The sequence below is a fragment of the Vulpes lagopus genome, chromosome 5, assembly GCF_018345385.1.
Source record: "Vulpes lagopus strain Blue_001 chromosome 5, ASM1834538v1, whole genome shotgun sequence".
In the NCBI taxonomy this organism is placed as follows: Eukaryota; Metazoa; Chordata; class Mammalia; order Carnivora; family Canidae; genus Vulpes; species Vulpes lagopus.
In genome coordinates, this window is record NC_054828.1 from 124,494,074 (window position 1) to 124,520,520 (window position 26,447).

The 26,447-nt window shown below is 51.5% G+C and overlaps 1 protein-coding gene across 2 annotated transcripts; it reads right to left on the minus strand.

Moving 5' to 3' along the window:
* TRIB2 (tribbles pseudokinase 2) lies at window positions 1-26,245 on the minus strand. Of its 2 annotated transcripts, XM_041756724.1 has the most exons (5): window positions 26,129-26,245; window positions 24,827-25,114; window positions 24,324-24,579; window positions 19,120-19,412; window positions 1-2,472 (listed from the first exon to the last, which is right to left on the minus strand). In XM_041756724.1, exons 4-5 carry the CDS (start codon window positions 19,272-19,274, stop codon window positions 2,004-2,006), a joined length of 624 nt encoding a protein of 207 aa, XP_041612658.1. In that variant the 5' UTR covers window positions 19,275-19,412; window positions 24,324-24,579; window positions 24,827-25,114; window positions 26,129-26,245; the 3' UTR covers window positions 1-2,003. The 2 variants fall into 2 exon arrangements, with proteins under 2 accessions (XP_041612658.1, XP_041612657.1); XM_041756723.1 differs by lacking the exon at window positions 26,129-26,245 and having other exon boundaries at window positions 24,324-24,965.
* Between the last annotated feature and the right edge of the window lie 202 nt (window positions 26,246-26,447).

Sequence of the window (26,447 nt, forward strand, 5' to 3'; positions counted from 1 at the left end):
TTTTAGTTAAATACGCACAATTTTATTGATTGAAGAGATTAGGACAAAAACATTAAACCAAATACAGGACAAAGCACCAGAGGCCATAGATTCCCACCATGCACATCATCGATCTTTCCTCCTACGGGGTTCTGAAAAAGTAGGGGATGGGGGAGAGAAACAGGTCCTTCTCGACACAGCACCATCTTCAGAATGTAAAACAAAACGAAAACGAAAACAAAAAAACAAACCACTCCCCGCCCCCCCCAAACCAAAAACCTCTCTCCTTCGTATCTTCTATTATCAAAATAGAATCAAGGGCAAATCCATGGCCGCCTTGTCTCCCGACTATGAACGTTTAGCCGCCCTCCTGGGAATGTGAAGGCCGGGCTCCTGCTAAGCAGGCATAAAGCATCCAAGATCTGCACACACATGCCACATACTATAATGAAGCACAGATTCAAGTAACATTTACATACTAGAGTCCACGTGTTACCTACCCAAAAACATGACCATTTCACAAAACGTATACAGGCAGTAAAATCCAATCAACTGAGGTACTGGAAACACAAATATTTATGCCAAAAGAGTTCTGTATCATACAGCAAATAGAAAAGCCGTAATAAAAAAACATTTGCCACTCGAAATCAAATAAAGCTATCTAGAAAAGCCAAACGAAAGGTTATTTCAGGGACAGAAATACTCAAACAAGGAAAAAAAAATATATAGATAAATGTTAACTACAGCATGTAACATGTCATCCCAAGTCAACCCGTAATTGAAGTACTGGCTTAATACATCACAATGTGACATTTTCCTTAATAAATAGAAGAATTCTTGAAAATACAAAGGTGCGTATTGGGATAGAGAGCTGTTTTTATTTATATCATCCTAGCTTCCGGCTGATTTTTTTTCTTCCCACTTGTCTCTAACCGAGGGCTTTTGTCCAAACCAGAGGGCCTTCCAAGCCAAAAGGATCATTCTTCCTAAAGAAAAGGAAATAGCTGCCCTGTATTTCATACGTGTGGGACAACCTGCTTGGTTTCACTAGTTTCCAATAAAACAAGGACAAAATGTGTAGCTGAGACCAGAGTGTCGCAAAACCTTCAGATTCCAAGCACTTCCCGTGATCTCGCCCCTGTTGCCCCCAGCCCAGCAGAGAGGACCACCTACGAGGCAGCCCTCATCGTTCGAAGGAAAAAAAAAAATTCAGGAGTGAATTTCTCTTTTCCTTTCCCTTCCTTTTCTTTTTTTCTTTCTTTAAACTCTGATAGCAGTAATGCATCTGGACGTTTGACTTCTAATAGCTTCCTGCCACAAACCCATGGACACAGAACAGAATAGCTTGTTAAAGGACAGATTTTTTTTTTTTTTTCCCCTTCAGGGAGCAAAGCATCAACATGTCATTTCCTGACCAGGATATTAAATAGTTTATTTAAAAGAAATGACTTGAAAAGAGCAATTAAGAGACACAAAACTGGACTTCTATTCTCTTTTAGCTTAGCACCCAGGTTTCTGGTCAGTCTGTGTGCACCGAATTTTTTTTTTAAATGAACCCCATTAATTATCAGATAGGTGGTTATCTTGTTTAAAAAGAAAAAAAAATCCTTGGCCAATTGTACCTTCCCTGAATCGTGACAAGAAGTTAAAAGCTAACAGTGCGATGCCAAGATGTGTGTCTGAGGCAGAGAGTTTTGATTCTGTCGGGATCTGCAACTATTTTGGAACAAATGAAAAGTGGGGTAGGCGGAAGCAGCCCAACTGACAGGGGTGGTCTCCGGGGGGCTACGTCAGGGAAGAGGAGCTCCAGGGGCACTGACCCGACCCCAGACCCCCACCCCACATCTCTCGCCCCCCCCGCTACATGTTCAGCTAGCTCCTTGAAGGTTCTCTTTCTTTGAACCGAGAAACTTGAGTGTCAGTGTCTTTCTTGCTACCAAGCCAGGCGATGCGTGTCCCCTGGAAGGACTTTCCACTGCCCTCTCTTGCTCCTGGTACCTGCTAAGTCTCTGTGGGGCATGAGCTCAGTTAAAGAAAGGGTCCAAGTTCTCTTCCATGTTGACATCCGGCACCAGCTGATCAGACACTTCCTTAGCACCATATCCTGAATTCGAGACGCTAAAATCTGTAGAAAACCAAGGATGGTCCAGAATTTCCTGCGAGGTCAGCCTCTCTGAGGGCTCCCGCCGCAGGATGCTTCGGATGAGGCACTTGGCCTTGGGTGACAGAGTCTCTGGAATGTTGAACTGGCCACGCCGGATCTTGCTGAAGAGGGAACTGGGCTCAATGTCATGGAAAGGGTACCGCCCCACCAACATGGTGTAGAGCATCACGCCCAGGCTCCACACGTCGGCTGCTTTGCCCGAGTAGCTGCCACTGGTGTTCAAGATCTCCGGGCTTACGTAAGCGGGGCAGCCGTGCTTGTCGGAGAGGGAGTCGTCATCCCCCCGCAGGATGTAGGCATCTTCCAGGCTTTCCAGCTTGACCCGAGTCCTGCAAGAGAGAGGACAGCGTGAGCTCCTACAGGTACACCGACACACATGGATCTCATCACAGCATCATTGCTTCTGCTCTAATGTTTCCGAGATCATCCATTCATTCATTCAACCTGGTTGGCCAAACACAACTTACTGAGGGAACTTCTAGGTGCCAGACCCTGTTCCATGGTGGGGGGGGGGGGGGCAGGAGTGAATAAGTGACAGGGAATTTGCATGAAGCTTAAGAGCTATTGGGGGACCCACACCTCCAGCAAGTAAACAGACCATAGGTGACATGATTATGGCCCCATCTCAGTGATGAGGAACTAGGAAGTTCCTACTATTCTCAGATACATCTAGGGGGTGATGGGGATTCACAGGATTTGAGCTCAGATCCAACCAACTGGGAAGCTCCCAGTAGCTCTTTCCATAGCCCTGGCCAGCTTCTGGGTGACATGATACATTCTAAAATGACCTTTCACTCAATGGCATTTTGTCTTTATAACAGTCCTTTTGTTAGATATCTGAGATTTTAGGATTCCAGTTTACAGGTAAGAACATCAAGGCTCATGGAGTTTAAGTAATTTGTCCAATGCCTTTTGACTGGGAAATAGAGAAGACTTGGCCCCACACCTTCCTTAGTCAACCTGTTGCTCCTTTGCCACTACCAAGCTGCCTCTCTGTAGGACACAGGCAAAGCTGGGGAATGTTCGTACAGGAATGCATTACTATTAACTAAGCCCTGCCAAGGCTGCCATCTTCATCGCAAGCCCCTCTTCTTCTTCTTCTTCTTCTTTTTTTTTTTTAAAGATTTTATTTATGAGAGGCACAGAGAGAGAGAAGAAGAGACATAGGCAGAGGGAGAAGCAGGCTCCACGCAGGAAGCCCGACATAGGACTTGATCCCGGCACTTCGAGATCACGCCATGAGCCGAAGGCTCAACCGCGGACCCGCCCAGGGCATCCTCAAGCCCCTCTTCTTTCCAAAATTTTCTGTTGAACCTGCCTCCTGTCTGGCCCGTCACACTCCCAGGGGCTGGTCCTTGTCCTGATAACGATCTGCCTTAGTTTTACCTGTAACCTCGACCTCTAGGTGTCAACACGTAGGTGACTGGTTTCTCTTATGTGTGTGTGCAGGGGTATGTGTGTCAATCTTCCCAGTGCCACTGAAGGACGACTGGGCTGACAGGCTCCAGGGCTCTCCCAGAGGCACGCATGAACAGAGGCAGAGAAACTCCACACCGACTTCTGAGACTCTGGGGTCCAGCACTCATCCTCACCCAGCAGGGCTTGATATGACCATTGGGCACAAAAATAAGTGCTCAGTAAATACGTAGGGACATAAGTTAAACTCTTAAAATGAACTATACTAACTTACAAATGAATGAAGCTGAGGACTAGGACACACCGTGACTTGCTCAAGACTGAAGACTATCCCCCACCCAGCACCAGAAGCTCCGAGACCAGCATTTCTCCTAGGCTCAGGGGCCTCCCAAGAATTCCCGTTTCCCTGGTCTGCCGTCCCCTGCGTGGAAAGCTAAGTATTGCGACCCTCCAGTGCTTAAAATGGAAATTGTCCTGTTCTCCTGGCCGGAAGCCTCCAATAGCAGAGCTCTAGGAGACGTTAAACCCCAGAGGCTCAGTCCCGTTCCATCACATCATGAAGGCTTGCCACGAAGATGACATGGGGCAGGGATGAGGGGCTGGAGTCAGGGTAGCCCAGAGAGTAGCAGGCCCTACACGGGCCTATGAGGTCATTGTCATTCAGACCAGTTGATTCCATCATCTCAAAAGCACACATCATAGCCTCTACCCTATTGTCCCAAGGTGTCACAGGGCTCCAATGGGCAGAGAATAGGAAAAGTGCTCGGAGAAACCACAATGGGGCTAAATCAGAGCTTGAGGCTCAGGTCCACCAGGTGGTCTCCCTCCTCCTCCCTCAGGCTGCAGGTCTGAGCCTTGCAGGGCCGTCACCACGGCTACTAAGTGGGCCACAGAAGGAAGGCGAGGCTCCAGTTCATCAGGTTAGCTGCCTATAGGAAACAAAGGGATGAAATCCCGAGTTGACTCTAAGTTGAGATCTTAGAGGACCTTTGGATTTCACAAGTTTCAAAGACTAAGGAGCGAAGACTTCCCTGTACTCATCTCTGCCAATGAGCAATAAATGGCTGTGGTCTCTGGAGAAGGTGCTGGGCTGGGAGCGAGGGGAGAGATTCCAGGCCAGACTACATCTCTCATCTGTTGTGTGGCTGTGGGTCGGAGGTGACTCAACCTCTCTAGTTTCTCAAACTTAAAGGGGAGTGTTGGACAGTCTTCTTTTTAATTTTATTTTTTTAATTGTGGTACAATGTATATAAAATTTACCAATTTAGCCATTTTTAACTGTACAGTTCGGGAGCATTAAGTACATGCACAGTGTTGTGCGTCCATCTGGACAAGAGAGTCTGAAAGCCTCTGCCAGTTTTCACATTCTGGGATTGTGTAATATATAGCAACACTTCTTCTTTACGTGCTCACCCATGTCCTACTATAACTTGCAGCACACACGTTCTTCCCCCTGAAGCTACCGACCTACAGATGCAGGAAAGGTCTAGACGTGCTAACCTGGAACTGGATGGACTGAAAGCCAGTCTCATTCTTCCGGTTGCTCTTTCTAATCCAAGACGGTGGGTGAGGTGGACCCACACCTGCCTCACTGGATGGTCCAAGATTGGAGGGGAGTTGGGGAAACCCAGGGGGCAGAGGGGAGAGGACACAAACAGGGCCCAGGTGGGCTCTCCCAACAGCTTCCTTTGCCCGACCCTCACTGGCCACTGCTCCCCGCCCCCCTGTTCAGAAGCTGGCCAGACTCCTGGCCTCCAAGGTCACGGTCATTGCAGCAGAAACATTACGGGAATAACTAGAGCTCTGGCAATGACAGCTGTGGGACAAGGGACGGTCCAGTGGGAGGAGCACCAGATGCAGATCCAGGTCTGGAGCTGGGTTAACTCACCTCCAGCCCTCCAGCTCAGGCAGGTGCATCTGACCTCTTCCCCGAGCTGTGGGGTGAGCCTAGGGCCTCTCGACTGCATCCCCTGCCCGCTTCCTCTTTGTTCCTGCCTCTTCACTGCTCCTCAAACACACCGATCACCCACCACAGTCTTTCCTGGCGTCTCTGCACCTGTTCTCCCCCAGTCCCTGCCTGGAATGTGCTTCCCCCAGACACGTGGATGTCTCCCACTCCCACTCACTTCTTTCGGGTCTCTGCGCAAATGAGCTTCACTACAGAGCCCTTGCCGGCCGTCCCATGGACAGCAGCACCCGGGCCCCAGTACTCTCCTGCCCCTCGCTGCCACCAGGAATGCCACACATTTACACTTGTCTGGGCACACATTTATACTCTATTCCATTCTCCTGGTCACTGCAGGGTGATCACCTCGGTCCCACCTCCACAAGCTCAGGAGCAGGTGGCTGAGGTCGTTTTGTATGTAGGGAACATCACCTCTCTTTGCTGCTCTTTCTCCGCACCAAGAGCATAGCAGACACTCAATCTGGGAGTGAAAGGGACAGTCACACCATCAACCCCTCGGAGCTCCCGTGCACTCGTCTTTATGGGAGCAGCCCCCCTCTGCCCACCTAGCCAGGATTAAGTGGATGTCAGGTGAAGCACCCATGGGGCACAGGCTGTAAATTCCAATACCTCAGTCCCTGGAGGGGTGAGGGCGGGTGCAGATGTGCCTCCAGAGACCTGAGCTGCTGCTAGCTCGGCCTTTGCAGGAGACAGACGTCACCACCCCAAGCTCCTTATGCTAAACCACATCTGAAGCCCTTTTCCATTCTTATCCTCTTCCAAGCCATAACCCAAGACTGTGATTCTCAGCTTCACCCTGTGACCCATCCCCTCCACCAGGCGGCAGGGACCCTACCTCCATCCTGATCCTTCTTCTAGAATCCTTCTCCAGATTAAAGAAAAACACCTTCAGAAATGGCTAAGGGTTCAATCTTGTCCATGAATGCCCTTCCCCGGCTTTCGTCTCTCTCCTCTCCCACCTCCAGGAGGTGTGCAAATACCCAGTCAACCCGAGAGTGCAGTAGAAAGTGCGTCCCAAGTGCTGCTGATGCTCAGGTGCCCCTGGGCTGATGCACCTGCCACTTCGGCTTCCTCCCTTTCAGGAGCCAGGCTTTAGGTGGGGAGAGTCGGATCTGTTGTCACGTTCGGCTCAGTGTCCACTGCGCCACAACAGCCCCCTATATACCAGGTCAGCTCTCAGTCTTGAAGTCAGAGAGACCTGGGTCCAAATTCAGGCTTTGAAAATTATTAGGTGCCAGATACCAAACACCATCTATGTACCTAGACAGGTGCTGGGTAGCTACATATATTTCCTCTCCAAAGTTGATAAAATCAATTCCAAGGCCAGAATTATTACCCCTTTCAGTGCAGGAGCCTAATGCTCAGCCCCAAGTCTGGCCCACCCACCTGAGCAGCTGGCGCAGGAAACCAGAACTGGGCTGTCCCAGTCAATCAGGCCTCCTCAAAGTTGGCAGCACACACGCAACCAGGGTCAGGGAGAGCCAGCCTGGGGGGCACAGACATCCCAAGACAATCCCAAGGAGGTGAGAAGAAAAAAGAAAAAGAGAAGCCCAGAGAAAGATGGGGAGGACGTACTCGCAAGCGTACTTCTGACCTCGCCTCCTGCTCGGAACACCGTGACCTTGTTTACATCACTCCCAGGCAGGGGTCAAGGCAAGTGGTCTGGATTATGTCTTTAGACAAGGGCCTTGCGGGGTGTGCACAGGTCAGGAACCCGAGGCCGCGCTGCAGTTCCAGCATCAGTCCCCAGGGACTCGCTGTCCTATTGCAGGGACCCTCAGAAGGTCTCTGGGGCTTGGGTGTGCCTCCCTGGGGAGCAGGGCTGCCGCTGTCTCCTCCGGAGAGCACGTGTGGGGTGAGGGCCAGGAGGGGCACCTGCAGCACGTGTCAGCCTGGGACGGTATGAATGAACAGTCTTACAGCTTCTCCTGTCTCCTGTGGGAATTATGTACTCCCGGGCAAAGGGCATCGGTGGTCCTAGAAATTCAAACGTCCCACTAATCATGAGGGCACTGACGCTAGGCACTGGGGACAGGACAGGACTCGTAACACCCATCCTCTCTCTCTGCTTTTTTGAGACAATGAGACAGTGTGAAGACAGCATCTGCTGAGAAGCCCAGCACGGGAAACGTGCAGAAACCAGAGGCAACGCTAACTGAACTTGGTGGTAAGATAAAGCCCCACCTTGAAGCCCAGGGCCTAGAGGAGAAGACAGACGAACAAGCCCCTGGCAGATCCCAGTGGATGTGACTTCCGTGCCCAAGTTCCTTCCTGGGCCTTTCGGACTTGTTTCTCCCCCTGCCTGGAATGTTCTTTCCCCACCCCCCAAAATGTGTCCAGCTCATTCTGCTCACTTCATTCAGTCCCGACGAGGGCGGTCGGCCTGGGCTTTGTGGAGGCGGTGGGAATGAGGATGGTACATGGAGAATTTTTGTGACCAAAGAGCTGTGAATGACGGTGCTTATCTCCTGCAGCTTCTTGGAGGAAAGAGCCATCAGCCTGGGGGCAGGACTGACTTGGCCAAGAAGCTGCATCCCCGCATGCATTTTGCAACCTGTCCCTGGCATGGGCAGGAACCAGCCTGCTTTGCTTTAACTTCTGAATGAAAAAGGCTTCCACGGGGCAGCCTGTGGACTTGGCACCAGGCCCGGTGCCATTGGATCCCCAGCCAGGTGAGGAAGCCAGAACCAGCAGGACGTGCTTCTACTCCCGCCTCCGTGGAGCAGCAGGCACAGGCCTTGAAAGTCCCGATGCCCCGGCCACTCCCAGCAGAGGCCTGGGTGCTTCCCTCTGGGCCTCTATGTCGCAGGAACAGGACACCTGTCGCGAGGACCACGGGTTCCTTCGGCCTCAGTTTCTCTTCTGCAAAATGAGAACACAGCCTCATGGCCTGGGAAGGGCTCCCCTAGCTTCAAAATTCCTGATTTTTCAGTTTCCTTTTATTTTAAACTACAGGAACCGTGCAGCACTTCCTAGATGACACCCCGGTCCTAACGATCATAGCAGCCATGAGTTCGACCCCTACTGCGTGCTGGGACACGCTCAGTCAACATCTCTGTTTCTCATAACAAAACTGAAGACAAATGTTACCATGCACGCAAGCGTCTTAGCAAATAAGGAAACCGAGGCACAGAGAATTGAAGGCCCCAGGCCACCTGTGGGGTACCTGAGAACACCGAGCTCTGAGTCCACATCAGGGGGACCATCACGCTGGGTGGCCTCTCCAAAACACATCCTGGCACCAGCCTCACAGGATTTACTTAGCATCAAAGACAGAACCCGTGAAAGAAGATTCTGGGTTTCTGGAGACAAACACGGCCCCGGGTTTATTCAGCTCTAGGCCCCATACAGAACTCTTGCACCCATGACCTAACTCCTGGAGCTCCTGAGCTGGGTAGAGGTGGCCGGACCTGCCCATTTACTAGAAGAAGAAACCGAGCTACGGAAAGCAGATGCGACTCGTCCAAGGCCACCTCGCAAGCGTGGCAGAGCCGGGATTCCAAATTAGCATGCCGTCCCAAACGGCAAAAACGGCCTACCCCAGCCGCCCCGCTCTGCTTTTAGACCTTTAAACACCGCCCTGGGCTCCCGCAGCAGGAAGGCAGCAGGACAGGGTGGGCCAGGGTGGGGCCGGGCTGGAAGGGCAGCGAGATCAAGTGGGCCTGCCCAGGCCGGGAAGTCCGGTGGCCTGAGGTCAGTGGAACTCAGAGAAGTCACTGAAGGCCACTCCATGGGGTGGGGCCTAGCAGGCCAAGGGTCAAGCCAGCAAGGTCAGCTGCAGCCAGACCTCGCCTTGCTCTGCCCGCGGCTGCAAAGCCACCCTTGGCTGTCGATTCGGTTGCAGGAGCAAAGGGCCCACTGGGGGGCTACGCCGCGATGCTATTTCTGCTGCCAGAGAAATCGTCACCGTAATTCTGTTTCCTATGTGCACAGAATTTTTTTTTTTTCCCAGTAGTGGCCTCTGAGGACCACCGAGGCGCCAGGTGGTGTAGACTCAGTGAACAGGCCGGACAGTCAGGTCAAGCGGCTTCCACATCAGCAGGTAACCCCGGGGAAACCCTCTAGCTCAGGATGAGCGAAGTCTACAGGCCGGGGCCGGCTGGTTCTATCCCGTGGTACGTATGCTCACGACCTGACGTAGTTGGGGGTTCCAGAAAATCGCAGCTTAGCGAGATGACGCGACTTGCTGGGGAGAAGCACAGTTGGGATGAGAAGCCAGATCCAACTCAAGCACCCAGATGTTTCCGCAGCACGGCGGCCCCGTCACAATAGAGAGGCCTGTGTCGTCTGCGCCCTGACTCATCCCGGCCACGGGACAGCGGGGAGGCCACCCCACCTCCCACCCCCGAGGCCTTCCCAGTGCAGGAAGGCAGCGCTCCTGGAGCACGGCCTGCACCTCCCCGGGACCGGGGGGCGGGGGAAGGAAGGCAGTGCAGCTCCCACTCCCTCATCACTGCTCTGTTGGCCTCTTGCTCCTCTGCATGGAGACTGGATCCCCAAGGACCCCCTGACCCCAAGTGGATGGATCCAGCTTCTCAGCAAAGCTGCAGGCAGGCGAGAGCTCAGTGCTCGGCGGGCCCCCCCAGCCCGGGGTCTTCCGGGAAGAGTGAGCCACGCACACTTCGAGGTCCTGCTCCAGCCTTGGGCCTAGGCGGATCCGGGGTCCAGATCGTTCCTATCCGTGCACCACTGGCAAGGCAGGAGCAGGCTCAGCCAGGCCCTGTGACCCCACCGACCCAGGGAGCCCCGCGAGCCGCAGTCCAGCGCTGGCGTCACACAGGGATTTCCACTTGGCAGAGTGCTACCCCAGGGCTCACCCAGATGGCCCAGGCACAGAAAATGATTTTCCGGGAGCCAGAAAATCTGGGCTCTGCTCTGGGTCACACCACTAACATGTTCTAGAACTGTGGAGGGACATTCCCTCCCCATTTCCCTATCTGTGAGGATCAAAGGGCCGGGTTCCATTCTGCCTCTTAACCATCCCTCCTTGATCCCACGGCTTGGGTCCTGGTTCAGGCTCAGACTCCTGAAGTTGATCCCATCCCCAGGCCATCCTGCACGTCTTCCAGAATCCCAATCGGACCCTGTGCCATCCTGTCTAGGAAAAAAAAATAATAACCCTATAATGGCTCCTTGTGGATTTCAGGTCAAGTTCAAGGTCATGAGCATGCACCCCGGGCCTACACCTTGCTTCCCTCTCTGACGCCCCACGGTGCTCTCCACCAGCACGCCCCTCCCAGGGCTCATTCGTGCCTCTTGGCCTTTACTCATCCTTTCTGGACACCCTTCTACTTCACTCCACCCAACCGGAGAAGGAGCCCATCTCCTCCTGACACCCTCATTCTCTGCACCCCACTCTGCCATTAGGATACTTTCTTCTGGATCCTGGAGACCCCTCTAGTGCACACTCATTCTCTGTAACGTGGTATGAAAAGTAACTATTACACTATGTCTTCCTTTAGGCGAGGGCTCTCCGGACGGGATTCTCATTCATACCCTCAATACCTAGCGCCGCATGTAGCACATAATAGATGCTTAATAAACGTTTGCAAAATAGTGTGACTCCCATGTCGAGGATGCTCCCATCTGCAACATGCTGTCTCGAGTTCAGGGTATGTAGGCATGATTCTACTTAAGAACCGCACTCTCTAAGGTCCAAAGAATTTCAAATAGGCTTGACTCTATTTCATGCTTTAGAGAGACTCCCGAGAGTGCTGGAAAAAGGACATTTAAAACGTGTTTCCATCCATTGCCTTCTGCCATCAATACGTCTAGGGGATTTTTCTTATAATATTTATGCCTCCAGGGCATAAGGAGCTATTCACACACCCATTTAGTCAATTGCCAGACGTTCAGGAAGCATTTACAAGGCTAGTCCCGGGCCAGGTAGGGAAGACAGAGAAGATAAACGGACCCCACTTTACAGTTCTGTAGAGAAAATAAAACCCACTCCATAAAATGGAACGCAGGACATCACAGGGCTGCCTGTGGGGTTGGTTAACGGGTGGCCTGTGACCGCTCAGAGAAAAGCAAGTACTGAGCTTCGAGACTCAGGGCTGGTCAGGTCCTCCTGGTGTTCACCTGTGGCCTAACTGTGTGAGACAATTCATTCTATGGATAGGACAACAAGGGGTGCTATTTTACCTGGTGTCTATTTCCCAGAGCCAGGGTGGTATTTGAGGACCTACGCATGGGACCCCAGGGTCCTGGGTGCAGACCCCAGGTCTGCCAACGATTAGCTGTGAGATCCTGAGCCTCGATTTTCTCATCCGTAAAATGGTGATAATACCACCAGTTTGTTTTAAACTGGTTAATGAAAATCCAGTAGTTGAACAGGATTAAATTAGTTCTTTTAAGTGTCGTAGTTAGAACAGGGCCTGGTCCACGGTGGATGCTAGATAATATTTTGCTGAAATGGAAGTCCCATGAGGGAAGGGTCCAGTTTTGCTGGGCACTGTAGGAGCAGTGCCTGGTACATGACAGATGCTCAACACTATTTGCTGAATAAATAAATGAATCTCCAGGTTGTTCGGTGGTGAGGGCCAAGGCCATCAGCTGATGACCAAGAGCAGTCATGAGAGCTGCCTTTTTTAAGGCTCTGCGGTGCATCAGGCACCATGCTGGATACTCTAGGTTCATGATGTCCAAGCCACATCAGAGAAGGGAGGCCAAGGTCAAATGGCTCAGTGAAGGACTAAGAAATCCTACTGCTGGGCCCTTGGCTCTGCTTGCCCAGGGTCTCAGTCTAGTCCATCAACTAATTTATTAAGCAAAAACAGTAAATAATTCAGCCAGGAACGCTACTGAAGGATACCTACTAGTTAGCCCATTTCTAGGCAAAGAACCCTGAGGATCTTCTCCCTTCTAACTACGGTCAGGGACGCCCTTCATAAATGAAAACCCCCCACCACAGACATGGAACAGTGTCTTCAATAAACGTCGCTTCTGCATAAATCATGAAATCGAAATGGGAATGATGGGTTAATTTCTCACTTGATGCAGAACAATGAAAGTAGCTCTTTTTTGAAAAGGTGTCTCCAGAGATGTATATACGTTTTAGTTTTCTAGGGCTCCCAGGTTGGGCAAGGCCCTAGAGGCCAAAGATCTGTACTTATCCCCCACCTCTCTCATTCTGTCACGAGAATCCAATCTGAGATGCCGACCCTCAATGAAGGAGATCTTCATTCATTCGATGCCACTGTGTTCCAGCAGCAGTGGACACGAGACAGCCTCTGTCCCCGAGGAGCTCTCAGGCCAGCAGGAGCTGAGGACAGCGTAGGGATGCACATGGACAATCCAAGGGGAGACTGTCCAGGTGCTGCAGGAGGGGGGATCACCAACCCATCCAGGGAGACGTGGGGGGAGTGAGCCTTCCCCAAGGGTTGGCAGTGCCCCAAGTACATAGAAGTGGTCAACAGAAAGAAGGGGATTCCAGGAGCTTGGCCTCTTCAAAAAGATCAGGACTTTTGCTAAAATACAACGAGCCTACCATTTCACGCAAATCGTTGTTGATGAAAGAAGGCAGGATCTGGTCTCCAGTCTGGTCTCTGTATGTATTTTGTTAGATATTGAAGCCTCAATGGAGGCTGAGGATCTACAAGAAGAGCCAGTATAGAAATAACCTGAGAGAGAGAGAGACAGAGAGAGCATGCACGCAGACGTCAGTCGGTGGGGGGAGGAAAACGCACCCACCGCACGGGAGACGTAGGTCCTATGCCTGTGCAGATGGTGGCAGGTGACACCTAGAGCCCCAGGGCTGCTGGGTTTCTACAAAAGGTCCAGCCTCCCTCCTGCAGAAGCAGGCACCGATCAGCTTCCACAAAGCAGAGGAAATGCAACCTGTGACGTCAAGAGATAAAAATCTAACCAAAGAAGAAACATGTACAGAGGCATATTTCTCCATTCACGGGGGGGTATTTCTGCGCAGGGAAATGTCAACACTGAATCGCGACTGGGGGGCGGGGAGTGGGGAGGTGGCCAGGGGCCTGGTCCCAAGGGAGAAGAGAAAGCAAGCTGGCAAAACAGGAGCCGTTGTAGGAACCCCGGGCTCACTCCTGGGGCAGCCTGAGGTTGCACCTCCTTCCAGGGCTCTTCACATCCTGACTCAGCAAGCCGCCCTATGTCACCCAGGGGGCCAGATACTATGTGCACGGGGCGGGGAGGTGAAGACAGTGGGAGCTGCCGCTTGTCCATGGCTGATTATGTGCCAAGGCCTGGGTTCAGCTGCATGAAGTCATTTAATTTCATGAGGAAAGTCTTCTGGTTATTTCCACTCTGCGGATGAAGCAATCTGGACAAGAGGGGTTATGTAACTTGTCAAGATTAAGTTTACTAATTAGCGTAGGAACAGGGGCTGGAATCCAGAGAGTGACTCGGCCTTCACACAGGAGTAATGGGTCTTCTCCCAAAGCTCAGGCCTTCCCTCAGAGGCTCAGAGCGAAACAGGGGGCCTCCTGGAAGAGGCGGCCCAGGTAGGTCAGCCTAACAGCCCAGCAAGGAGAGAGAGCCTGGGGACACGGGCACACCCTCCTGGGATCTGGGCACTGTCCTCTTTCGGGTTAGCCCACCCACCACCACACACACGCAGCCCCTCCCACTCGACAGCCCATCTCTGATTCTACTACAGGAACTGAGGATGCAAAAGGGGTGTCCACGGCGAGCACAATCGGGGTAGGGGCTTAACTTCCTCAAACAGAAAACAAAAGCACCTTAGTTCTGCCCTGCAGAAACATCCCAGGGACGGAGGAGAAGTAGCAACACAAGGCCGGGGACAGAGTGGCCGGTCCAGGCCAGGGGAGCGGGCTCCTTCACTCCCTGCACGTGCCTTGTGTCCACCTTCCCGTGCGTACATCTTGTCTACCTTCTGGCCCTTCTGAGCTGCACGCTCTACCCCTTTGCACTCACCCTGTTGGTCGCCCTCCCAGCACTGATGATCCAATGATTGTAATTCAGCAGGAACAGAGGGTATGGCTTAAATCCGACCCTTCACATCACAAGGGTTCCACTGCTTGTGAAACGGATCCCCTAAGAGCTGGAGCACGTTCTCCACAGGACTCGGGCGCCCTGGGGATGGCTCGTTCACAACGGCACCATTTTATCAATGACTTCAGGACCAGCTGGCCATTGGCTATTTTCAGCACTTGCCCCACCCTGTGTGCTTTTGGGTCATTTCACTCTCACAGCCCCCGACAGAGATGCAGTCCTAATTTCTGCCCTGAGGAATCTGCAGCTCAGGGGCATTCAATGGCTCATCCAAGACCAGGCAGCTAAGGAGTGGTAGAGATAGAATGCGAATCTAGAACCCAAATCAAAATAAAAGAGAAGCCAAAGGCCCTGCAGCGCTGCTAATTCGACACAGAAGCAGAAGGTACCCTGGCATCAGGCCCTCACGTAACATGGGGTGGCGCGTGTGCATAATGTCGTCAGAGCTGCTTTCGAGAAACTGGACTAATGGCCCTGACAGTTCTACGAAGAACCCTTTCATGGATGGTCCCGGATTCAGCTACAGATAGGTCCAGAATCGGAAATCCACTCATAAGGAGTCAGCTCACAGGCCGGTCTCGTTCTGCACCCAGTGGGGCCCAGCCAACTTCACTACGTAATGCTTTCACCTTCAATCCCTTACAAGAGCATCAGACAATAAGACGCACATCCTTGAGAGAGAGAAGATCATGCCCAAAAGAGGGGTCTGGTGATTTGAAACTTCAATAAAATAGGGTTTCGAAAGGCCTCTTCTGAGATTTTCCCCCACAGGACCAATGCATAAAGGGTCAGAAAACAGACAGGCTCCATCCTTCACCGTTTCAAAAGCCTTGCAAATTCAACCCATTGTTTTCTCACACGCTGGATGCTGGATGTTGTCAGGAGAGGCATAGGCTTCAGTCCTATTCAAATACCTATTGATGAAGTCCTGCTGATTGGGATGGATGGTGAGGGCTGCCAGGAGCCTGGTCCCCAGCGAGGTCCCTGGCTGCTGTCCCCCTCAAAAAAACAGACGGGTCGCTCCATGCAGGCCACTGTGCAGACCAACAAAGAGGAACTCTGCCGTGAAACTCAATGACTGCTGGGACGTACAGAGGGAGAAATGCATCGAGTGACAAACCCAGAGTGTCCCACTCTGAAATCGAGACGTTAAAAAACAAAACAATAAGGAGGAAGCCTACAAGGCATTATTCCTCTTTCATAAAAGTTGACAGCTGGCTGGAGAAAAAGTTCCTGTCGGCTACTGATGAGAACATTTAGAATGTCCTTGAAAATGAGAGTGACCTTCTCAGAGCTGCCCAGACAGAGACATTTGTCAGGCTAGGAACAGCAAGTCCACCGGGACTTCAGCACGGTGTGGGGTAGAGAAAGAGCTCTGGAGTGAAACGATAGGATTTCCAGGCTGGCTCCATCATCAGCATGCTGGCTGTATGACCTTGAGCAAGGTCACTTAACTCCTGGGCAACCCAGTCACCTCGTCCATCAGACGAGGAGTTATTGTTCTCTCTGACGGTCCCCACGGAGGCAGGGCTGCACGGGCTCAAGTCCTGTCAGATATGCTGGGGACGCGTGATGACCAGCTTCCTCCCTGTCACTGATGCTTCCTTTTTCAGAAGGAAAATGCTCTCTGAAGGTAAAAAGGCTTTAGCTTTGACATGCTTACTCCAGTGAAGTGTTCTAGTTTCACATTCATACGGGGTACTTTTTTCTAGATCTTTCTAGACAGGGTCCTGCTCTTCGGCATAAGTCAAACACCGCTCTAAACTCAGAGCCAGAGACTCACAGTCCTAGCATTGGAAGCTTTTGACATCTTCATGTTTCTTCTCTAGGCCCTGGGACATCAAGGAGTTCAGCTTTGCCACCATGCGCTCCTGGGCACTCTTAACTTCCCATAAAGGACAAGCCAGGCCTGCAGCAGCAAATGTGAGGTGTGACTCAGCCCCTTATTTGCTTCCAGCCATCTGTGGGCACTGGGGCCAGCACCCTCACCTCTGGGGCTCTGATTCCAGGCAGGAACAGGAGAGGACTGAGGGATGAGCCCTCTGGAGACCCTAGAGTCCACACCTGCTCCCATGTTCTGTGACCTGGGGAAGTCCACCTACTGTGACTCGCTTCATAAATATGTATTCACCATGTGTGTGCTATCACTGGATGCACCACCCTGTATACTTGCTGGTGTCTGAAATTCCTTTCTAAAGAGACACAATCAGGGCACCTGGGTGGCTTAGTGGTTGAGCATCTGCCTTTGTGATCCTGGAGACCCGGGATCGAGTCCTGCATCAGGCTCCCCACATGGAGCCTGCTTCTCCGTCTGCCTGTGTCTCTGCCTCTCTCTCTGTGTCTCTCATGAATAAAAGTAAAATCTTGAAAAAAAAAAAAAGAGAGAGAGAGATATACACACAGTCAAAGGTGATGTTTAAAAACTTGGATCCCCAGGAGAGAGGGCATTCATTTGCTCTTACTCCTCGTGGCAAGCAAATGAATTTCTTGAGAGCTGATTTAATAGAGAATATGTCCTTACTTCAGCTCTTTCTTGTCTATTAAGTTTGAGACTTCACAGAAGATTTTGGAGTCCTCCTCTATAAAATGAACATGATGATGCCCATCCTCCCCATTTGCAGAGAGAATGAGGTAAGGCCAACAATAACCTGATAGCAGGACCTTAATAGTGGTCTCCAACTACCACCTCTTATTTTTGTAATTACAGTTATTACATTTCCAAGAAAGGTGGAACACAGAAGGACAAAGGAACTACCTTTGTCAGCAGTCTGTTGGGGTCAGATGTGTATGTAACTTCCAGTGAGAATACTCAATGAAGCACATACCCGATGTTATAACTCAGAAAGACCTCAGAACCAGTAAAACAGAGCCAGGACAATAAAAGGATAAGAAAACTTGGGGCCAGGAGGAAAGGATCAAACTAAAAGGTCACAGAGGGTATTAAAGGCAAACCTGGGACAAGAACCTGAGTCTCCAGACTGCAAGAGCAGAGGCAGCTGAGCTGAAGAAGAGAAAATGTAAACGTCGCCCCACACTCGAGATCTTAGGCGAGCTCCCTATTCCTCTGTTTGTTAGTAAGAGTCAAAACCGTGCACTATCAAAGACCAGGCTATTAGCTGCCATGAATGCCTAAGACACCTGTTTATGGGTAAAATACATGGAACAATAACCACTCAGCTGCATGATAAACTGTCACAAGATTATTGCATTCGGTTTAAGTAACCACAGGCCCTTTATCTTTGCTCATCCCCAAATGCTTCCCATTTACTTCCCAATGAGCTCAGATCATAAAGATGAACAAAACCGAAGGAGACATCACTAGATCCCATTCTAGATCTGTCACGTAGGACATCAACAGACACCTATAAGCAGTAACCTAAAATATCATACGCCTCTGGGTACACGGCAGGCTAACTGGCAGGAAGAATGGGGGAAAAGCCAGATCTGCACCAGACACATAAAAGATATTCCAGATTAAAAAAATAATAATAATCCTCGAGATATGTTTGTACAGGGAGTGAATGGATGGTATGCGTGAGCTCTGCACTCAGATGGTCCTCAGTGGCCTTGTGACAATGGGATCTCCGCTTTACCAACCACTTTTCTAGTAGGAACTGAGGAAGCCCAAGGTCATCGTGGTAGAAATTCTGGAGCAATTTCTGGAATAGTCAGCAATGATTATAAATCACTTGCCTCCATCCCTCTAAAACAGTATACTCTTCAAAAGAAAAAAAAAAAGTGGCTCAGAAGAGTTGTACAATCGAAGAGAAAGCAGGCCCCAAGTGGCTTTGCCCAACAGAATGTCATGAGCCAATGGAAGAACAATGAATGGAACCCAGATGCCCAGCGTCCTGCCCAGCTGTCCCCCACAATAACCCAGACCTTCACTTCGCTTTGCATGTGTATTGGCAACTTCCTTACCTGGCATGCCGGTCCTTCGCACACTGGAACACACTCATCTTTCAGGTGAGCTCCCAAATCACCTCTCTGATAAGAACTCTCTCGACTTCCAAGTCCTAGTGAGAACTGACATCCCAGCCCCCAGTTCCCATCTGACCCATATATAATCTTCATTTAGGGCTTGGAACATTCCTTTGTAGGTGAGTTGAGCAGCTAACGCACGCTGATATTCACATTACTGAGAATTGTGATGAATAACACACGCGCTGTATCAATGCACACGTACACACTTAGGAAACATCTACTGAGTGGGGGAATCAATGAATGGATTCTAAATGACTGATGCCAGGCACTGAGCCCATCGGAAGGCAGGATTATTTCAAAAGCAAAACTCGTGCCTTATGCACACTGAAAAGGCCACAGAGGCTTCCAGCCACCTTCAGAGTTCATGACACCGAAACAAAATTAATTAGCAGGTCGCAGACCGTCCTGGCGCCCGACCTCTGAGCATTCAGTAACACCGCTGGAGCAGCAGCAGCCCGTCTTCCCAGGGCACTTAAGTCACTGCAATATTCATTCACCTCCTTTGCCCTCCCACCCTGCCTTCTCGCCGGGACAGCGGCCAGCACGATAATGTCCACTGCAACCTCTCAAGCGAGCCGCTCCTGAGCAGCCCGTGAGAGTTCGAGGTCCGGACAGGAATGACACTCACCTTTCTTCGTCCTTAAAGATGAACTTCCGCAGCTTCAGGTCCCGTAGCACCAGCCCCCCGTCGTGGCAGTGGGCCACGGCCGATGCAATCTGATAGAACAGTCTGGCCGCCTCCTCCTCCCTCAGCTTCTTGCAGGTGCGGACAAACGAATGCATGTCCCCATAGCTTCGCTCAAAGAACACATAGGCTTTGGTCTCCCCCAGGATAATTTCGGTGATTTGGTTGATGTTGCTGTGGGCAGACAGGCAAAAGCACGGGGCCAGGGATTCCTGGTAGCAGCTGATATCGAACACCTAGGACGGGATTCACAACAAGATCAAGAGTCAGAGGTGCCCCTTCTAGAGCCAACTGCCAGCATGCAGACCCCTCCCAAGGCATTGGCTGTTGAGGGGAACGAAAGGTAGACTGAACCTGGATGCACACCACACTGGCCCTGACTGCTCCCTCCCAGCTGTCCTTTATCTTTGCTCATCCCCAAATGCTCCCTGACCAAATGCTCTGAGCTTCCGAATCTCCATGTCGAAAATGGGCAAACAACACTTGACTCTCACTGTTGGGAAGATTATATGATAAGTAAATAAATATATATATATATACACACACACACACACACATATATATATTATATGATAACGGAGGTAAAAAGGCCTTGCAAGACGTAAAATAGGGCATAAATGAGACATCTTAGCATTTTTTCCTCTCTACCCCCATCACTGGTTTACAGAAATGAGGCAAAATCTGCAAGCGACCCCCTGCTAAGTTGCGCAGACAGCGTCTTATTTTCCTCCCAAAAATGAAACGGAAGAAAAAAAAACGTACATCACTATCCAACCGTGGCAATTGTGAGCAACACAGTTTGTGCTGTGCCAGTTGCGTTGTATAGGACCCTACAACATACTAGCAATTAGCAGAGTAAATACATAGACCTTGCCTCAGGGTCCTCTAATTCCATACCTTCATTTTACAGACAGACGTGGCTATGGAGGCTCAGAAAGCAAGGCGAATAGAGCCCCAGCGGCAGAGCTCGGAATAGGACACACAGTCCTTAATAGGAAAGCAGACACGCTCCTCGACTCCCTCCACAGCTATCTAGCTCAATGAATCAGTTATGCAATGATTTTCTATGAATCAAAATTAGCCTGTGAAATGCCACCTCATTGTGGGGTTATTTAAAAAGAAAATCCATCCTCAATACCTTTTTGAAACCACCCTAAGAGGAATTAAGACTACAGAGAATCGTTGAGGTTATAAGAAAAAGCTTTCATTCATTTCAAGACCTCCAGTAAATCAGGAATACAAATCCCTGGGTTTGGAATGTGGTTTTACTATCTGCCTGGGAATGTGGGCACATGACTCCATTCTGCGCCTGCAGGAGTGAGGGGCAGGCGCGAGGTGCTCTGCTGGAGAGCACTGCAGGCCTAGAATGCTCCAGCAACAACCATTTAGCTTCTTAAATCTTTTTCATTAGTTAGAACACCCTCTCCTTGATCCTTGTTTTGCAGCGTGGCCTAGAAATCACCCGTCTGAGGCTCTAATCCTGGCTTGGCCACCAGTAATCTGGATAAGATGGATAAAGCACTCAGGGTCACCGGGCCTCCCTCCTCTTCCTAAACTGAAGACGTTGATTTAGAACCCCGCTGACCTTTTTGGGGTCCGGATCCCACGTGAGAACCCGATCAAAGCCCTGTCCCCTCCTGGCTGACAATGCCCATTCTCCCATGCGTGCAGAATAATACTGGATTCATTTTAAGGGGATTCGCAGGCCTTCGGCAACCCATCCAGGGACCCAGGCTGCCACTTAAGAATCCATGATTTAAGTTAAATCGCCCTTAGCTTCAAAAAATCGGAAGAAATCTGTGAGTCAAACAAGGATAGAAAGAACCTCAGGAGGGCTGGTGCTAACCCAGGGCGAGGAAGCAAAGTAACGTTGTGAATGAACCATAATGAGGCATCTCAGGAAGGCGGCACAGCTGCCGCCACTATAACCTAGAATTTAAGAATGAATACTTGAACATCTCCAGAGACCACAAATCACACCCTGATACTGTCAAATGATGACCTACGAGCAGTGACCTCAGAGGTCCGTTCAATTAGGAATCTGAAATGCCTGAGTCAACTTTAACACCCAGACTGTGGGCAGCAGAAACCTAGGAAACCCTCAAAAATTTCACAGAGAGTAATAAACGTCTTGCAGTGGCTAATGTAAACACTCCGTGTTATATAACGGGGGCGATGTGTCCTGGAGCACCAGGCTGCAGGCTCTGTCGCCAGTGCCCATGGAGTCACAAGGATTTGTAATACCCTCCTCCCTCAAGTTGCATTTCTAGAAAAAAAAAAAAATACATGGTGATTTCTGCTCCACACCTTCAGTCGGGTTTAATCCTGTCCCACTGATGATGGACACAGAAATTTAAACAAACAAACAAGACAACATATTCATGGCAGCTTCAAGGACTAGCCAATACCCTCTGGAGGAGATCAAATTCCAAGATGGTGGACAGAGGATGAAAAATGGAACAAACACCTCTGTTCTCCCAAATGGGTAAGAACCAAACTTTTAGTAGCAGCTATAATAGGCATTTATGGGGTGGGACTGGTATTTAAACCATCACCTTCAAATGCAAAATCCAGCCATAAGCCTGGCTGCCAGCTTCTTTTAAATGTTTAATTTGGAGCCTTACTTATATAATGTGACAGTTGAGATAAGGCAGTGAGATCAGGCCATCATTAGTAGCATTTGCAAAAAAAAATTAAAAAAAAAAGTGCCCATTATTCCAAGATAGTAATTATGTCAATCTGCACAGTAGCTACCAGCATTTCCATGAAAATGATAAGGTAAAGACCCCCTAAAGCTGCCTTTCTTCATTTGGCTAGCTTAAAGTAGGCTCAGGGAGACAATAAACAGGCTTGATTATTTTGGTCAAATGATCCCAAAGAGGGTCCTGTAGAATTCTCTCTGCAGTCCTCTCTAGTCATGGCATCTTTACATTTGGTCTGGTCTTGCAAAGACTTTTTCCTTGGGTCAACAAGGGAGCTGGAAGACATGAACTCTTTACTCTGAGACACGAAACGGAACTTGATTCAATGTGCAGATTTCACAGTGCCCTGCGGTAAACTGAGTTCACACCGTGTATCTGGGGGTAGCTCGTGGAAGCAGCCTTACAAAAACCACTTGGGGCTTCCTAGGACACACACAACTCTGCTTGCATAAAAAGTCTTGCAGGCTTTGCAGGAAACCGGGCTGCCGTGTCTTAAAGGGATGACCTGTGTCAAGCAGAACAATGATACTGCACTTAAATCCACTTGCAGCCACACAGTAATTGCTGAGGGGCTTGATTCAATCTTTGCAAGAACTAAACCAGCCGATTCAGTACAGTTTCAAGCCAAAGAGCAAGTCTATGAATGACACCGAAAGGTCAGCCCAAAGGGAAATAACGTCTTGAAGAATCTGGAGGGAGAAAGAAAGAACAGGGGCAAGTCCCCTCTGCCTTTAAACAAAGAAATAACAGCAAGATGCTCCTGCAGACTTTGAAGGCAGAGTCCCTTCACTTACAAGCGTCTCCGGCCTTTGAAAAATATTAAAATGTTGTACCGAAGTTGAGCAAAGGGAGTGAACACTCTCACTGCTGGGCGATTGTGCATATCTCACAGGAGAGTGGCAGCTCTGTGGAATTCATTCATTTCAAAGGATGACTCCCCTATTGTGCAACCTTGCAGGTCTTCTGAGAATTCAATCCAGCCCTGAATAGCCGACCGAATTTTGGTTAACCGGGCACAGTTGCTCTGGGTCTCAATAACTTGGGAGGAGATGCAAAATACCAAATGCTCCCTAGAAGCAGAGAGCTCTATTTAAAGAGTCTCTGATTTTCCCCCTGAGATCTGAACTGAGCAATTGCAGAACTGACTGAAGACCTCCACAAAACCCATATTTACAATGAAAAGGCTCCAGTCCGCTACGAAATAAGGCAATCTGTGGTTAAGGGTAGAGAAGCGCGATGTTTTATTCCTAGCCCGGCTCTGCAGAGTGCCCATCTCAAAGACAGCAGAGGTCCCCACTCCCACTCCTCACCACCCCCTTACCCGCCGCCGCCCCCCTCCCAAGAAAAACCAAGAGTGACCGAATATAAAATTAAGTGACAATGAATTCCTGATCTATGTGTCCCAATGCCCGGGGTAGCAGTATGCTCTACTCTATTTTTTTTTTTTTTTTTGCAACTGTTCCCCTTCTCATCCTCTCCTCTGGAGCACACACAAAGACACACAGACACCCCAGTCACTGTTGGGGGTCAAAGACAAAAAGGAAACTGAAGTGCCCATCTCTGTATTAGCAGTGAGAATCCCAGGGGCTCCAGAAGCGGGCCTGTAAACCCTACAGGCAAAGGTGTGTTGGTGGGGGGGGGGGTGTCGGAGGGGGGGTGTCTGGGGGGGGGTGTTCAGGCACGGAAGTCCGGAGGATGAGCAGAAAGGAGACCACAGAGGAGCCAAGGACTCACTATTTCCTACACCCAAAGGTGCGCCTGCGGCTTTGATTTCAACCCCCAGCCCTCCTTTCCAGGCTGCAGGCAGCAGGGAGCTCTTTGTAAACTCCTTCCCCGCGCGCTGGGCCCCTGGCTCCGCCGGAGGGGACACCTTTGTGTGTCTCCTTTAAAGGGCACCTTCGGAACAAAGGTTCAACACCTGCACGCTTCTAAGAACAATGGCTGCGAAAGGAACCCGGTCATCAGTGCCCTAAAATGAGCGGGGGATTCCCTGCTCCTCGGCGGGAGGGGAGGGGGGGAGGGCGACAGTCGGGGAGAAGCCCTGGGGCGGCCGCGGGCCCCGACCCCGCGCAGGGGCGCCCCACGGGCCCCGGGGAGCGCGCGTGTTCGCGGCGCCCGCGACCCCGGGGCTCTCCCCGGGACGCCCCCGCCGCGGCCCGCCCCATTGTCTGCAACGCTCTAAAAACTTCGCAACTAGTCGAACGTGAACAAATAAATAAAGCCCCTTTTTAGCGAGGCCACGGAGAATTACCCCGCGCGTCTCCCTCCTCCGGGGGCTCCGGAGCTTGGAGACCTCCCGTCCCCCCCCCCCCATCCTCCTCCCCCGCCCTGCAAACGGGCCCGGGGAATCTTTTGAAAAGACAATAAGCAAAACAAAAAAGCACCCCCCAAAAAACCAAAAACACAAAAAAAAAAACCCAAACCAGCAAACCCCGGGCTCTTTACCTTGCACACCAGCTCCTCCCCACTGTGCAGATGCACGGCACGAAAAACGTGGTCTCCCTCCAGAGGTTCCAACAATAAGTATTTCCCGATGCAAGAAACGCAATGCGACAAGTTCGGAGTCTCGGGCGGGCTCGGGGAGCCGAGGTTCGGGCTGAAACTCTGGCTGGGCTCGGCGGACCTTATAGACGACAACTCTTCGAAATCCTGGGTTTTGTTCCGCGATCTCCCATATCTCGCTATTGTGATGGGGGTAGACCTGTGTATGTTCATGAGTGTGGGGATCGCACTCGGCAGACAGACAGACAGACAGACAGACAAAAAAAAAAAAAAAAAAAAAAAGCAGCACCCCCGCTGGAGAGATGATGATGAGTCGCTGGCGAGCGCGGCTGCAGGCGCCTCCGTGCCACGGATTTTTAAAAGGAGACGCGAGGGGAGGGGACGGGAAGGGAAGGGGGCTGCGTGGAGAGAGAGGGAGAAGCCCCCAGATGGGCGCCGCCGGGCACCTGGTCGGCTCCGAGCCCCGGCTCCCGGGGGCGCTCAGTCCGCAGCAACTCCGAGTCCTTTTGTTACCCCCAAGCAGCCGGCGATTTTGCAGAGTCTCCGCACTTTTAGTTTCTTTCTCTCTGTCTCCTTCCAACGTGGGTCTAGACGAGCCACCCGATTGCTCCGGCGGGGAGCCGCAGCGCCAGGTCTCCCGGAGCGATCCCCACGCAGGCTCCCGGAGCGCGGACGGGGCGGAGGAGCCCTGCTGTCTAGTTTGTGCAACCTTGGAGGAGCGCGCACGGCGGCCGCTGGGGCTCGACGCGTTAGAAACCAAACAAAAAGGGAAAAAGGAAAAAAAAAAAAAAAAAAAAAGGAAATAAGCACGGGTCTACCGGCTCGCGCTGCACGGCAGACACAATCCGCGCTGCACCCCCCCTTCTTTTTTTTTTTTTTTTTTTTTTTGGTGGAAAGGGTGGGGGGCGTGGAAGGGGGGGGGAGGCCGGCGGAGCGAGGAGCTACCTACGTTTAAACTGTAGATGGCGTGTGAGGCTTTTCCAAGATCGCAAGAGCTCTCCAAAATTTAAACAAACAGACAAAAAAAGAAAAAGGAAAGAAAAGAAAGAAAGAAAGAAAAAAAAGAATGGCAAAGGAGCATTTAACTTGGAGCGGTCAGCGCTGCCAACAAAAGGCTGCAGAGGCTGCGGGGCACAGAGTGGCGGCGCGGGGCGCGCGCAGGGGCCGCGACAAAGCCCGGGTCGGGCCGCCGGGCGGAGGTCAGCGCCGGCTCATGCTGTCGCCGCCCGCTCGCTCCCTCGCTCGCGCTGCAGCCCGTCCTCCGAACAGAGCGAGAAGCGCAGGCAGGGACGAGGGTAGATGAACGGTCTCCGGTTCCCCCGGCACGAGCTTCCGGGGGGAGGGCGAGCTGGAGAGGGGCGAGGTGGGGGGGTCCTCCGGGCGCTGGAAGGGGATGCGCCCCCGGCCCACCTGCGGCGCGCTCCTTTCCCGCTGGATACCTGGATCTCGCCTTGGAGCAATTTGCAACCACTGCGCCTCCCCCGGACCCTACACCCAAATTGCCCGGTGGGGTTTGTTTTGGAGGAAATTGATGGCTTTTCGTCTTCGTCTTTTATTGTTATTATTATTATTATTTCTTTCTTTCTTTCTTCTTTCTTTCTTCCCCGGAGGTAAGAGGAATGTGTATTTAGAATTGAAGGGGGGGATGGGCGCGCGAGGTGGGGGGGGGTGGCCGACGGTGCCCGAGGCCGGTCCCCGAGCTCAGCTCGCCCGCAACTCCCGGCGACGCGGTATTAATAGTTACTTACGTGGCCGGGGATCTCGGAGCGAGCGGGGCCCCGTGCGCGCGCGTGTGCGCGAGTGTGCGCGCGCCGGGCTCGCGCTCGGTCTCCCCATTCAATGTCACCGACACTTTTCCACGGAGCCCCCGCCCCCGCGGCCCCCGCGGCCCCCGCGACTGGCTCAGCCCCGGGCCGGCCCCGCCCCGCCCCCGCCCGGGCCCCCCTCATTGCGCCGGGCGCCCATCAATCAGCCGCGCCGCTGCCAGTCCTCGGGCGGCTCCCCGCGCCCGCCGGCCGCGGCCACTGCCTTTGCCGAGCTGCAGAGCTGCAGAGCTGCAGAGCTGCA

Excerpts from the sequence above, each read along its gene's own strand:
- TRIB2 (XM_041756723.1), bottom strand. The coding sequence starts at position 24,593 with ATGAACATACACAGGTCTACCCCCATCACAATAGCGAGATATGGGAGA. Across the intron at positions 19,413-24,323 it reads GGGAGGAGCTGGTGTGCAAG|GTGTTCGATATCAGCTGCTA; the intron begins GTAAAGAGCCCG and ends ATCCCGTCCTAG. Across the intron at positions 2,473-19,119 it reads ATCTTTAAGGACGAAGAAAG|GACTCGGGTCAAGCTGGAAA; the intron begins GTGAGTGTCATT and ends TCTCTCTTGCAG.